A 14,810-nucleotide genomic window follows, 5' to 3' on the forward strand; every position below is an offset into this window, starting at 1 on the left:
TATTCATGATGTATGATATGTTTTAATGAATTGTTTAAAAAGATTTACTGATCTAACATTTTGTTATTTGTGTGTTGCCTTATCATGAATTTATGCTTTAGCTGCTGGAAAAAAAAGTATAGGCTAATTTGGGGAGGGGATTGTATTATTATGTTTTTGTCAATTTGATGTAAATCACCTTGGGCATATATTGAATGGTGTCATATAAATAAAAACAGTAACAGCAAACAAGCAGCAAGAAGATATTAAAAATATCCCAAATCTGGATTTGCTTTCAGGGTCTGCTAGTGAGAGAATGAGGGAAATCCACATGCACTAGTCTTAAAGTGACTCAAACTGCTTACACTGCTGCAGCTATCAACACTGGCTTTAGGACCCAGCATTCACGGGCAGATGTGGAAGCCCCAGCAGCTCAACAGAGCCAAGCACTGATGCCAGCTTTGGGTTCCCCATAAAGGCAGCTGGGTCTCTGAGCTGGCCATCATTTGAATTACCCACAATGCCTAAGAACCACACTGCCAGGGCACTATAGGTTAATAAGATAGTGTATGGTTCACAGATAGCCACAGATTACAATGCTACTGTAGAGGTAAAGGATCTCTGGATGGTTAAGTCCAGTCAAACATGACTATGCTGCTGTATGCTATTGCCACCAGAAGCAACAGATAACACTTTGCCAAGCACCTTCAAACCTACATTTGGTCCTGATGACTAGAGTGTGTTACCATTGACTTTCTAAAAAGGAGTCAGCGCTAGGAATTGGACACCTAAGCAGAAAGGCACACCACAGCATCTCTGTTGGCAGATTATGTGAACAGTATATAAAACGAGAACAATTATGTCCTCCAGAGAGTTGCTTTGAATATAAAGTTGGAAAGTTGTAACACATAGGATGAGTGTTAAAAGTTTACATGTTATTGCAACAGTTGTCAAACTTGATCGTGATTTTCTATAATCTGAGCATCTTATTAAGATGTAGGGGAGGCTGCAAAAATTAAGGCCAGTTTTAATGCACAGCTAGAACCAGAGCTTAGGGAGTGGAATGTGGATCACACACTCGTCAACCCCTCCCCCATAACCCCTTTCCACTAGCCACTGTGTGACCAACCATCTCTATCCTATGAAAAAGTCATTTTAAGAACCTTAAATTTTAGAAGCATACCTGGCTCTTACTAATCTAGGATAGTAAGCACACCCATGCACACTCACACACAGAAGAGAGAGAAGGGTGGGGGAAGGGGATACACCCTTGACCCTTGTTCTTTGTACTGTATATCCAAACCCATCATGAGAAGACAGAAAGGACACTGTGAAAGGTTTCCATGCCAGCTCCGTGAATATGATGTGCAAAGCCCACTTGAGCTCTTATAGAGGTTGCAGAGTCCAGCGGACAAGACAGCAAACTGTGAAGCTTAGTGGAAAGGAAACAAGTTTTCACACACTTTCTCATTTGGGGCAAGCTGCCCATGCGTGGATAAGACTGCATACTCTATTGCCAGTTTTCCACTTTACTGGTTTATGAGTAACCATGCTGGTAGAGAGAAAAATGCATGCATCTGGATTAAATTAGAGGCAGTTTCTCTGCTGGAACACATCTGTGATCTGCAACAATCACATGCTGAGAGGACTGCTGAAATTCAGCGGGGGGGGGGGGGGGAGACACACGAGTTCAGCAGCAGCAGCAGCAGCACTAGCACTGGAACAGACAAACACCAGAACTACACCGCTGCATCCAAGGTCAACAAGGAGGCATACTAAGCATTACTTGCAAGCAAATTACCTAGATTCTTATTTTGTTGGGGAGAGGGGGAATTAATTCCTTCCTCTTCCCAATCTTTCACACACTTCAAATTCCAGAGATAAGCCTCTTTCACCCAAAACAATAGGTAAAAACTAAAGTGGGAGAAAGTGGGATCTCAAAGGGGGTGGGGTGATGGTCAGGCAGCACTTATGAAGAACTCAACCGTTAAACTAAAGGGCTTCCAGATTTGGAGGGAAACAAATCTGGCCTTTGCACAGTACAAGGGGGTGGAGCATCATCCAAAAAGGATCAGCAAAGGGAAAACACTTTAGCAGTTAAGTTTGCTCATCTCCTTGAACGCCTATATGGACTCCCCTGCTGAGCACCTGAGGGCCCTGTTTCTGCCTCTTTCCACCTGGCCCAGGGCCTGACAGGCCTCTGAACAGCAGAGATGGTTCTTTTTTTAAAATGTTTTTAAATTATTCTTTTACCCTTTTAAATTCTTTTTTAACATTGGGGGTGGGATAAATGTTTAGTTGGGGTTAGGGATTTGTTTAATTTTAGTAAGATTGTAACTTTTTATTATTTTTAATTTCTATTGTTTTATTTGTTTTTTGTATAGGTTGTATTTTGTTTTTAAGGGGCGGGGTCAGGGCTGGCTGGGAGTGGGCCCCAGCCAACAGAATGGCTGGGGCAGGTTCCATGGGGGGGGGGTGCACTGGGACACCCTATCTCAGTGATCACGGGTAGTAGGAGGAAGAGTTACACTAAGACCAGACCATGTCATTACAGAGGAAGCAGATTTAGTCACTGTTTGAGGACTATCCCTGCCTCCAGGTCTGGTCTTGACTGGATGGATACTGGAATCAGCAAGGGAGACCCACATGACCTGAAGGTGCTGCTGTGCAATGCCAGGTCAATGACTGATAAGACCACTGCCATCAAAGACTTGATCGTGGATGGAGGACTTGATCTGGCATGTGTAATAGAGATCTGGTTGGATGAAGCATGTGGGCCTGTCCTTGCCGCTGCTTGTCTACCAGGTTTCTCTTACGCACAGCAACCCAGGTCATGTGGGCGGCGGCGGCGGGGGTTGCAGCAATTTTTAGCAAGTTATTAGCATGCACCAGGCGTCCTATTGGAAAGACCCAGTTTTCTGAGTGCATGTTCTGGAGGATGGGCAATAGGGGCAGTACAGGATTCCTTTTGGTGTACCAACCTCCCTGCTGCACCAAGGATTCCCTGCCTGAGCTGCTTCAGGTTGTTGTGGATGTTCTCCTGGAGACCCAGAGTTTGGTTGTCCTGGGGGGTTTTAACATCCACGCCGACACAACGTTACAAGGGGCCTCTCGGGACTTTGTGGAAAGCATGGCCTCCACGGGGCTGTCCCTGAATAAGTTTTGCCCAACTCATAGTCGCGGACATGCATTAGACTTGGTGTTCACCTCTATGGATGTGGGTGATCTGACACTACGTAAAAGTGAAACAAAAGAAGTGCCATGGTCGGATCACTTCCTGGTGCAACTGGACTTCTCCACGACCCTTCCCCTCTGCAGGAAGGTGGGACTGATTTGGCTGGTCTGCCCCCACCACTTAATGGATCCAAATGATTTCCAGAAAGTTGTAGGGGATGTTTTATCCCATGTTGATGACCTTTCAGCTGATTTCCCTGGTGGCCCTCTGGAATATGGAGTTAACCAGGGCTACTGACTGTCCAGCTCTGAAGCACCCTCTCCGATTGCATGAAGCCTGGACAGCCCCATGGTTTCCCCCAGAGCTGAGGGCAATGAAACAACCACTGAGATGGCTAGACTGCCAGTGGCGGAAAACTCATTCTGACTCTGACCGGACACGGGTTAGAGCTCAACATCGAGCCTACCAAGTGGCAATAGCAACGGCGAAGAGGACCTTCTTCACCTCCTCTATTGCATTTGCAGAAAACAGCAGCAGGAGACTCTTTCAGGTGGTTTGCAATTTAGCAGTACCACATGAGCCATCGGTAAGGGCCCCAAGATCTCCTGCAATGATTTTGCAAGGTTTTTTGCAGATAAAATCACTCAGATTTGGAAAGAGGTAGACTCCACTGTGGGAACAGGGCTGGGGCGGAAGAGTGCTGGAGTCCTGTCTAGTCCAAGTTGTGTGGGATCAATTCCAATCTGTTACCTCCGAGGATGTGGACAGGCTGCTTGGACGAGTGAAACCAACCACCTGTCTCCTTGATCCTTACCCGTGCTGGGCTGTGTTCAGAAAGTGGTGTTGGGGGATGAGTGTTCAGACATCTGGGCTCTCATTTGTGGGGTGCCTCAGAGTTCCGTCCTCTCCCCCATGCATCTACATGAAGCCGCTGGGAGAGATCATCAGGGGGTTGGGGCTGGGTGTTCATCAGTATGCGGATAATACACAGGTCTACCTCTCTTTTAAATCTGAATCAGTGAAGGTCCTGTGTGAATGTCTGGAGGCGGTTGGAGGATGGATGGCGGCTAACAGATTGAGGTTGAATCCTGAAATGACAGGAGTACTGTTTTGGGGAGACGGGGGGTGGGTATGGAAGACTCCCTGGTCCTGAATGGGGTAACTGTGCCTCTGAAGGACCAGGTGTGCAGCCTAGGAGTCATTTTGGACTCACTGCTGTCCATGGAGGCGCAGGTCAATTCTGTGTCCAGGGCAGCGGTTTACCAGCTCTATCTGGTATGAAGGTTGAGACCCTACCTGCCCGTGGAATGTCTTGCCAGAGTGGTGCATGCTCTAGTTATCTCCCACTTGGACTACTGCAATGCGTTATACGTGGGGCTACCTTTGAAGGTGACCCGGAAACTACAACTAATGCAGAATGCGGCAGCTGGACTGGTGACTGGGAGTGGCCACCAAGACCACATAACACCGATCCTGAAAGACCTACATTGGCTCTCAGTACATTTCCGGGCACAATTCAAAGTGTTGGTGCTGACCTTTAAAGCCCTAAACAGCCACGGCCCAGTATACCTGAAGGAGCATCTCCACCCCCATTGTTCTGCCCAGACACTGAGGTCCAGCGCCAAGGGCCTTCTGGCGGTTCCCTCACTGTGAGAAGGAAGTTACCGGGAACCAAGCAAAGGGCCTTCTTGGTAGTGGTGCCCGCCCTGTGGAATGCTCTCCCAAAAGATGTGAAAGAAATAAACAATTATCTGACTTTTTTTTTTTTTATAATATTTTTATTAAATTTTCACATTTTATAAAGACAAACATACACACACCAAGACAAAGACAACACTTATAAAATTTCATAACCTTACTTTCCTAACCCCAGTTCTTGACCTCCCCCCACCCCCCCTTCATACATCCTAGTTCAATTACATTAACTCAGCAAATTCAAATCTCTCATCCATTACATATTATTACTATATCTATATATATATGTTTTGTTTTGTTTTATAAAAAAGGCCATTTACTTGGCCAGATTTTACTTATCCAATTTTCTTATAAAACATTAAAACCTTTTCTAAGGTCGTCTCGAGTTCCTTCCACGAATTTCCCTTTAATCTTAAAAATAGGTCATAATAGTCAAACACAAAAGTCATAAAGATTTAAAAACAAGTTCTCTTTCCCCCCCCCCCCAGCCCCGGTTTCTGTCCCTTCCAAATGTCCCCCCATCCATAACAACAGTTTTTAGCCTGGGTTCCTCACATCTGAGGCCTTTAAGTCCTTATCAGTCTCTCTTTGCCGATCTTGTTGGTAACCCTCCTCATTGGTCCTCAGGTTTCGGGGAAATTTCAGCTCAGTCTCATCGAAATTTCTTCCATCCAAAGTACTTGACACCAGCTGCTGCAGAAGATCAACCAGTCCATACTCAAATAGGAAGCCCCGGTCATATTTCTTATTTCTTTTAAAATCAGGTATTCCAGATGTTCCAGGGGCTTCCTCCCTCCTCTTTCGCATCTTTCGCAGATTTGTAATCCAAGGGTCTTCTTCTTTGTATTCTAACAATGAAGGCTTGTGGTTGGTAGTCTCCATCTGTACTAGCCCTTGCTCACTCTCCCCCTGTTCCAAAGTTATCTCTTCTGATTCAGCTGCAGATTTTTCCCCAGTCAAATCCATTGTACCTTCAGCAGAGTCATTTATTTTAGAGTTCAAGGTTATGAGTTGTTTACTCATGACCATAGTCTGCTCCTCCAGTTTTCCCACAAGAAAAAACATTCTTTCTAGCTCTGCCTGTAGTTTTCCATCTGTAGCCATTGCAATGTTTCAATGTTTCCCCTAGGGGGATTCTAGTTACTTAATAATCTTTTCCAATAGTCCTTTACTTTGTTATTTCCCTACTTTGTTTCCAACCACTTTAGTTCGAATGTAACAAATTAAGTCCAAAAAGTGTTAAATAATAGAGTTTTTCACTTTCGCTGCCCGTTTGACAGTTCCTTTGACAGCTGTCAAACTCCTCGTTCCTTATTCTCCAGCTCACATAAAAGGACACCCCCGGGTCTGGGGGGGGTTCAAACAAAAACTTCTAAAAAGTCACTCTTACTCTCCAGCACACATCTTCTTCTGGCAAATTCATGCAAATCTTATCTTATGCAAATCTTATCTTTTACAGAACACCAAGGAAAGAACTCTCCACCTTAGTTCTCCGATCTTTGCTTTAAATTTTCTGTAGGCAGGGGGGGTGCGGACTTCCCTTTAGCACATCCCCCGATCGTGCCGAATTCAAGGATAAACTTTTTAGAGTCCAAATTCCAATCTACTCACGGATTAATTAAAGTCCAAATTTCAGGGAAGAAAGTCAGCGGTCTCCGGCAATGGCTCGCGGCTTCGCTCCACTGCAGTAGCGATCTACTCACAGCACCACGCCACTCCCCGTACCCTCTCCGCAGCCTTTAAAAAGGCTCTTCGTGGGTCGGGGGGGCGCTTTAGGTGCCCGCCGAGTCACCAGGTCCGCAGGCTTCCGCGCCTGCGGTTTCTAAGGGTCCCCGCGTCGCCGTCGCGGTGAGACCCGTTTGCAATGGAGCCGATTCCCTCCGGAGCTCGGAGGGAATCCGCCATTACTCGGATCGCGCTAACCCGGAAGTCTAACAATTATCTGACTTTTAGAAGACATCTGAAGGCAGCCCTGTTTAGGGAAGCTTTTAATATTTGATGAATTATTATATTTTAATATTTTGCTGGAAACTGCCCAGAGTGGCTGGGGAAAACCAGCCAGATTGTCGGGGTAGAAATAATAATAATATATGAAGAGACAAAAAAACTTTGGCTTCGTGCTGCTTTTTTAAAAGAAAGCCACACAAAAATCAATTTTTTTCCCTTCCTAGAGACCTACGTGCTTTTGTACAAGTACAAGAAAAGCTTCTAAAATCTCCTGCCATGAGTTACGGAACAAGGCAGTTCACGAGCAAGTCCAGGATTGTTTTTGGAATTTGTTTTGGCACAATGCTAGGCAATAATCAATCTGCAAACAGCCAACAACAAAAGCAACATTTGATTAACAGTTACTGAAAGACAGGGCAGTCGCCTTTTAAAGAAGAGAGAAAATAATCCTACAAATTAAATGTTTTTAAAAAAGGGACTCCCTCCATGGAACCAGAACTGTATTAGTTTAGATTCATGATACAGCATTTTGGTCTATTAATGAATGTAAAACAACAAGAAAGGAGAACAACACAGCATCTAAAGCTGTGATTTTCCAAACAGACTCTCAAGTATCACATACTTTGCAACCTAGAATAAGCTCAACAAGGGAGCAAAGAGGAAGGATATGCAGAACTATCTTTCCCAAATCTCAAGTTCCTTAGTGAGTATCAATACACACACTCATCACTATATGCACTACTAGGGTGGGGAAATGAAAAGTTTTTCAGATCACAAATGCTTTAGTTTGAAAAGTCTTGAAAAATGTGTACCCAACTTCCTGAAGAACCTCACACAGCAGGCCATCAGTGCCCACAGAACTTCATTTCCTCTCTCCCCACCCACCATACACACACAAAGCATAAGGGGGTACTAGACAAGAGGAAATAGCCCTAGTGACACATAATTGCTCAGTAGAACAAATATCAAACAGGGAGGGCCAGATAGGCGGGGTATAAATAATATATTATTATTATTATAAATGAAGAACTTCCTACCTGGAAGATAAAGTGGCAAAATCACCTCCATCAAGAAGCCTAATTTTGCAGAACAGAACCCCATTCACAAAAGGAACAGCAGTCAGCTCCTCTAAAGTGAAACTGGTTTGAAATTTGAACTTCTTCTTCTTCATCAAGAAAGCCATGGGCAAATTCAAACAAGACCAAAAAACACAAAGTCTAGGAACTCCCAAAAGAAAAAGAGCAAAAATATCTATAGAGTGCAGCAGCTCCAAATATAAACAATAAAGATGTTTCAAAGAAGGTGAAACCACAATGTAAGAAATAAATCCACAGTCAATCCAGTTTACAAAAATAGAGCACGGAAATCTCAGTTCAAATGCAATGGCACCCTAGCTTTAAATGAAAAATCCTCTTCTCTCTTTGGTGGTCTGATCTGGCTATAGTATCATCGCTGGTGCAGACTTCAGGTAAGGAGGAGGGCAAGTGAAGTCTCTGGTTCATCTCCAAGGGTAGAGGGGGAAATCTAAGCTCCAGACCAGCAGGAGCTCCCTTGATTAGAGATTGTGGTGCTTGGCTTCTCTCAGGGCTCCTCTTGACAGTACTGCTAGTTTCTTTCTGAGCTGCTGCACAGCAGTGTCAACACTTCACAGTTCCAGTCTCCTCCCCTTGTGCAAAAGCTTCACGTGGACAACTGCATCAGCAGCATATGTTGTGGCTCCCACAGGTTTCATGCAAGCCTACAGAAGGGAGAGAAGGGGTTAGTCTCAGCTTAGTATCCGCTAGTGTCAGTTCCTCCCTCTGCCCCCAATCTAATCATAGATAAATGAATATTCAAGTATTATCCCATATCTATCTATAAATAAATTCAAGATGCCTTCATCACTATCCTTTACTTTACATGCCAAATGCTTCTGCAACCTGCTTGAATAGTTTTTATTTTTCTGTACTGTATACATAGATCTTCAGGTTATCTACAGCAAGCAGTCTCAGAAAAGGATGGATGCTCATAGGCACATTTGCATGTATGAATGTGTTCTCTCTCTCTCACACACACACACACACAAACACAGTCTTCCAGTGAAAAGGATGTTCAAAAGAGAAATAACTAGTCCACAGATGGCTGCTAGATATCAGACTGTGGCGTATCAAGGATAGGCACTTTCCATCCACCACACCTCGCCTTTCAGTCAGCTTTGCCACAACAAGAAGGAAGCAAAAAACATGTCAAGTAATGTGACCAGGGTTTTACAAAACATGGTTGTGAGGCTTGCTTTTCCTAGGCCTTAGACATGCCTTTACATCAGGGGTATAAGGCTCAGGGTTTGTTCAGCCCATTAACTCATTGAAGAAGACAAAACAGACTGGCTGTGGGCACAGTCAGTTTCAAAAGCAACTCAAATTAGAGTTAAAATGTAATGAGACAGTAATAAGACAATGAGCTTGCCAAAAGCCAAATTAAAATTTATGAAATTATTTTTCAAGAACCTAGCCTACATGGCAGTTCTTGAGATACTTCCAGCATCTTTTCCCTATCCCACTCTGCCTTGATGAATGCTTCTAAAGTTCAATGTCAAGAGTTCATTCTGATCTGTAGTTACATATCCCGCCTGCTGTGTTCTGCTATATTTTAAATAAACAGCTGACCCAAGTGACTCCTGGGACTTCCTCACCAACTGCCCTAACCACAGCCCAGTTATCCACCCCCTCTAATATTAGCCCATGTTGAATACCCCTTCCACAGACAGCAGCAACATTTTCCCAATCCAAACCCAATCTCCCAGATTCTCAGCTTTCCTCATCTAACTGACCTAGTATTCCCATTAGACATATTAAGTGCTTACAACCCAATTCACCAACAAATCCCATCTAAGTAGCTTCATCTGTAACCCACGAACATTCCACCATCACAAACTTCACTTCCCCACCAGCTTGTAAAACAAAATGGCTAACCACTTGCAATAGGAATCACCTCCCTCTCACTCCCACCCCTCCTATATCAGGTCTTCCTCAGCTTCTACCCCAACTATAGAGTTGCCAAATCTCCAATATCATACCTGACACAGGAGATCTGGGGTAACTCTGATGGGGCAGGAGACAGAATTTAGTGGACACACAGTCTATATAGCAACCCATTTTCAAGTCAACTTTTACTATCTACACATATTTTTATAGCCCTTTCAGTGAACATTGTGCTGAATTAACATGACCCATTATTTATTCTGAACAAGGGATAAAGCTATACAGTCCTCAGGACAGATGAGGTAAAAAATAGTTGTGGGTGTCCTGTTTCCCGCCCCTCATAATCTTACTCCCAAGCAAGTGGAAGATACATCAGCGTCTACTGGTGAACCACATGCCAATTTCCAGCGGACCATGCTGGTTTGGTGTGATTTCTGCAAATAATGTTTCTCTGTGTGGACTTTGGCCGGATCCAGTTATATTCTCCTTACATTTCTATGCAATGAGTACCTAGTGAGGATTACTGGAAATAGTGTAGTTAGGCCTTAAAGATATCCTGATTATTCAACCCTTACTCTGTAAATTTAGAACACATTGGCGGACCGTGCTGATTCTTATAAAGAAAAAAGGAGGCCATACCAGATTAAAATCGGCTTATCCTTGTTATAACTATTTGCTTCTGAGACCCTGGAGAGGAAACTAAACCTATGAAACTACAGAATCAACCTCTCACAGGCAATCAAATCCTCAAATATATGTACAATCGCACCTTGGTTGTAGAACGCCCTGTAATTCAGACGTTTTGGCTTCCGAATGCCGCAAACCTGGAAGTGACTGTTCCAGTTTGCGAACGCTCTTTTGGAACCTGAACATCCGACAGGGCTTCCGTGGCTTCTGATTCGCTGTAGGAGCTTCCTGCAGCCAATCAGAACCCGTGATTTGATTTTCAAACATTTTGGAAGCCGAATGGACTTCCATAATGGATTTCGTTCGACTTCCAAGGTACTATATTCTTAGACATGTTCTGGAGTAGCAGCTGTTGTAGTGCAATCCAAGTAGGGCTGGGTGATATATTGATATATCATCCAAAACTGGTTTGAAGTCCATATTGTGGTATCAGTTACATTGTTTTTAACCTGGAAATATATCACAAATTATGACTGTGTGTGTGTTATGCAAAACTCATAATGTAGGAAAAAACGTGAAGCCAGCCAATGCTTCTCTTGATTCCTGCAGCCCCTGTTAACTCTGCCAGCTCAGCTTTCCCCTGCCTCATGCAGGGGGCAGTGAATCACAAGAGCAGGCGCTGGAAAAAATCACGATGGAAGAAAAACCATGAAACCACCTAATGCCTCTACATAGCTCCATCCTTATTTCAGACACTGCGATATATCACAATGTTAAAAACCAGATATTGCCCAGCCCTAAATCCAAGCAAGTCTATTTTAAAGTAAGCCCCAGAGTGTTCAACAGCCTTACTCCTAGGTAGGTTTGCATAGGATTGCAGCGTTCTTACATTCCAGCAATTCTAAACCGGCTAAAGAGGAAGGTCACATGGACACAGGGATATTTATTTCCAAACATGCCCACGAGTGTACAGCTTAGGAGTGAGCACAGGAGTCCTATAGCACCTTAAAGACCAACACAACTTACAAGAGTAAATCTTAAAGTACAATTCATTCAAAAGCAAGTGCTTTAGAGCTCCACTAGTTTCAACATTAACTTTAAAAAGTGTGCCACTTTGGCTAGATCATGGCTATAATGTTTGTGTGTCTGTAGGTACACAGAACTATATACATGCACAATATGTAATTAATTAATATATTTTTACACACTTTTTATTGCTGAAGCAATAAAGAGCGGACTACATTAAAACAAAACAGGCAAGAATACACACGTACACATCCCTAACTAAGTGGTGCAGCAATTCTCACAAAAAGGCTTGGGCAAATAGATACCAAGCTTGTATCAAGAGCTTAAAGAAGTCAGCACCAGACATATCTGAGAAGGGAGAGAATTCCATAAACTGGGTGCCTGTACTACGAAGGCCCTCGCTCACCGTGCTACATATTGGATTTCACTTAACAGAGTTTAGAAAGTCTTCCCTGTGGACCTTAAAGCAAGGGCACATTTATACAGGAAAATTTGTTCTGCCAAGAACACAATACACATTTGTGGACACCACCACACATGTATCTTACCTGCACACACAAGATATGTATGAATGGGTGTGTTGTATAAATTCACATACACACATGTAGGTGCATATGTACACACATCCACACATAAAAAGTGTTTAGATAAAACTACACAGGTGTATGTGTTTGTGTCTACACTCTACAAAAACAACAATGGATCCAGACTTCACCACACTGAAACTAAACCCCCTGAAATCAACAGAGCTTATGTTAGTCTAACCTAAGCCCCACTGATTTCAGTGCAGTCTGGCTCTAAGTATGATCAAGCCTGATCCAACCCACAAATTAGACTGCATACACAGCAAACATTTAAAGAACATCCTCAACCACCACTGCCAAAATAAAATCAAACCTTGAGAATTGTAATTTAGCCCTCACAGAGCTACAATTCCCAGCACCCTTAAATTACACTTCCCATGATTTATTTGTGCAGGGCGAAGTGCTTTGAATGTATACAGCTTTACACACTTTCAGACTTAGGCTGTGCACACAGCATATTTTAAAGCACATTCTCTCCTAAAAAAAGAATGATGAGAACTGTAGTTTGCCCCTTGAAGTGCTTCAATTCTCAGCGTAGCTGTCAACTTTTCCCTTTTCTTGCGAGGAATCCTATTCGGAATTAGGGAATTTCCCTTTTAAAAAAAAAAAAGGAAACGTTGACAGCTATGATTCTCAGCATACATAAAATACATTTCCCAGGATTATTTGGGTGTTCACATGTGTGCGCTTTAGATGTATAGTTTTACACTCTTTCGAACTTAGGCTGCATACACAGCATACATTTATAGCACATTCCCACCATACCTAATAATAATACGCGTTGTTCATCCCTCACAGAGCTACAGCCAGCAACCATAAACTACCTTTCCAATGATTACCGGGAGATATATACAGCTTTGCACAAAGTGTGAATGTGTTTCAAGCGCTTCAGGCGCAGGAGCCACCCGACGGGGGGAAATACAACCCCTCTTTCCCGCCCCATACAAGAGGGGGCGGAAGAAGGGGAGAAATAAAAGCTGGTCTTATAAACTCTCCCACCCCCTCCGCTCGCCCCATACAAACTCTCCCCACACAACAAGAGCCGTGAGGAGCCCTTCGCCCTTCACTTTCCTCCTAACCCCCCCGCACCCCGACTGACCCTCAACATCACCCCATGGCTCTCGCTCGCCTCCCCCTCAGGCCCCCTTAAAATAACGCCCCCTCCCAGGAGAAAGCTTTCCACTCGCAACCTATTTTTTTTTTAAACCCTTCCCCCCACTCCAAGACAGATTGACCCCCCACACTCCCCCACGATCTCTTCCGTGGGGAGAAAGAGGCCCCCGCGCAAGGACCTCCCCCCGCTTTTACCTCACACTGCCACCCACCCCCCACCCGAGACCGACTCGCTCTCACCTCCCTCCTCCTCGGCGCTGGCACCGCTACGCCGAATGCGCCCGCTGCGCCGACAGCGTAACGCGAGGAGGCGGAAGGGGATGGAGGAGCGGGAGGAGGCGCCGCCTGCGCTTGTGCAGTCAAGGCATTCGCTCGTTCGCTCGCTTGCGCTCTGTCTCTGTCCATAAACTGGGCGCGAGTGCGGGGGGGGGGGAGAAGAAGACGAGAAGCCGCTCTCCGAGGATTGGGCAGTGCTTTTCTCCTCCCCCCCCTCGCCACGCCCCCAACGGAAAGAAGAAGAAGTAGAAAAAAACGAAGGAGCAGGAAGAAGTCCGGTTTCCAATTGGGCGCGTGGATGACTTCAGCGGCGAAGCGATTGGAGAAGGGGTGCCTTCGCTCAAATGAAAGGGCCCGCCTCCACTTCCCCAATACCTCAGGGTTTTATGGAAATGGCGGGAAAACGAGGCGTAAGGGGATTCGGGAATGGATTGAGAGGGGGAAAGGAAGGATGAGGAAGAGAAAAAAGTGTTTCTCAAGCAAGGGCCTTACTTTGATTTATTATTATTATTATTATTTAAATTTATACACCACCCTTTATCCGACAAACACAATATAAAAACACAAATATAAATACTTATTTTTGTAATGAACATCTCTCCTCCAGAGAGATGAATGTATCATTTAAGCATTTTATTTATTGAATATTTCCCACTTTTTCCTCCAAAGGGTTCGAATCCCCACGACGGGGTGAGCTCCCGTTGCTCGGTCCCTGCTCCTGCCAACCTAGCAGTTCAAAAGCATACCAGTGCAAGTAGATAAATAGGTACTGCTCCGGCGGGAAGGAAACGGCGTTTTCATGCGCTGCTCTGGTTCTCCAGAAGCAGCTTAGTCATGCTGGCCACATGACCCGGAAGCTCCCTTTGCCAGTAAAGCGAGATGAGCGTTGCAACCCCAGAGTCGGCCACGACTGGACCTAATGGTCAGGGGTCCCTTTACCTTTAAGGAGTCTCAAAGCCGTTAAAAATCTCCTTTCCCTCCCTCCCCCACAACAAACAGGGTGTGAGGTGATTGAAGCTGAGAGACTTCAAAGAAGTGTGATTAGCTCAAGGTCACCCAGCAGCTGCATGTGGAGGAGTGGGGACGGGAACCTGATTACAAGTCTACACTCTTAATCACTGCACCACACTGGTTCAATATAGCATATGTATGTGGTTCTCTTCCTCCCCGTTATATTCTCACAACAGCCCTGTGAGGTAGAGTTCCTTCCAGTAGCACCTTAGAGAACAACTAAGTTAGTTATTGGTATGTATTTGAAGAAGCGTGCATGCACACGAAAGCTCATACCAATAACAAACTTAGTTGGTCTCTAAGGTGCTACTGGAAGGAATTTTTTTAATTTTGTTTCTGTGGCAACATGCTCAGGGAAGCCAGTTTGTGAGTTAAAATGTTAAGCAAGGAAGTCATTTCGTTGATCTAGGCCAGGCC

General features: G+C 44.6%; 1 protein-coding gene across 6 annotated transcripts in view; it reads right to left on the bottom strand.

Moving 5' to 3' along the window:
* The window catches only part of EEIG1 (estrogen-induced osteoclastogenesis regulator 1), a 59,103-nt gene extending 45,619 nt beyond the window's left edge, over positions 1-13,484 (bottom strand). For 4 of the 6 annotated variants that reach the window (XM_079962194.1, XM_079962192.1, XM_079962193.1 and 1 more), the window contains exons 1-2: positions 13,347-13,484; positions 7,834-8,534 (exon numbers count right to left, since the gene is read on the bottom strand). In XM_079962194.1, coding sequence (XP_079818320.1) covers positions 7,834-7,979 — 146 coding nt within the window. In that variant the 5' untranslated portion in view covers positions 7,980-8,534; positions 13,347-13,484. Of the gene's footprint in view, positions 1-7,833; positions 8,535-12,758; positions 12,967-13,346 lie in introns of those variants that run through there. The other 2 variants (XM_079962191.1, XM_079962190.1) reach the window with 2 other exon arrangements.
* Positions 13,485-14,810: the final 1,326 nt, after the last annotated feature.

This window comes from Podarcis cretensis (assembly GCF_951804945.1).
Source record: "Podarcis cretensis genome assembly, chromosome: Z".
In the NCBI taxonomy this organism is placed as follows: domain Eukaryota; kingdom Metazoa; phylum Chordata; class Lepidosauria; order Squamata; family Lacertidae; genus Podarcis; species Podarcis cretensis.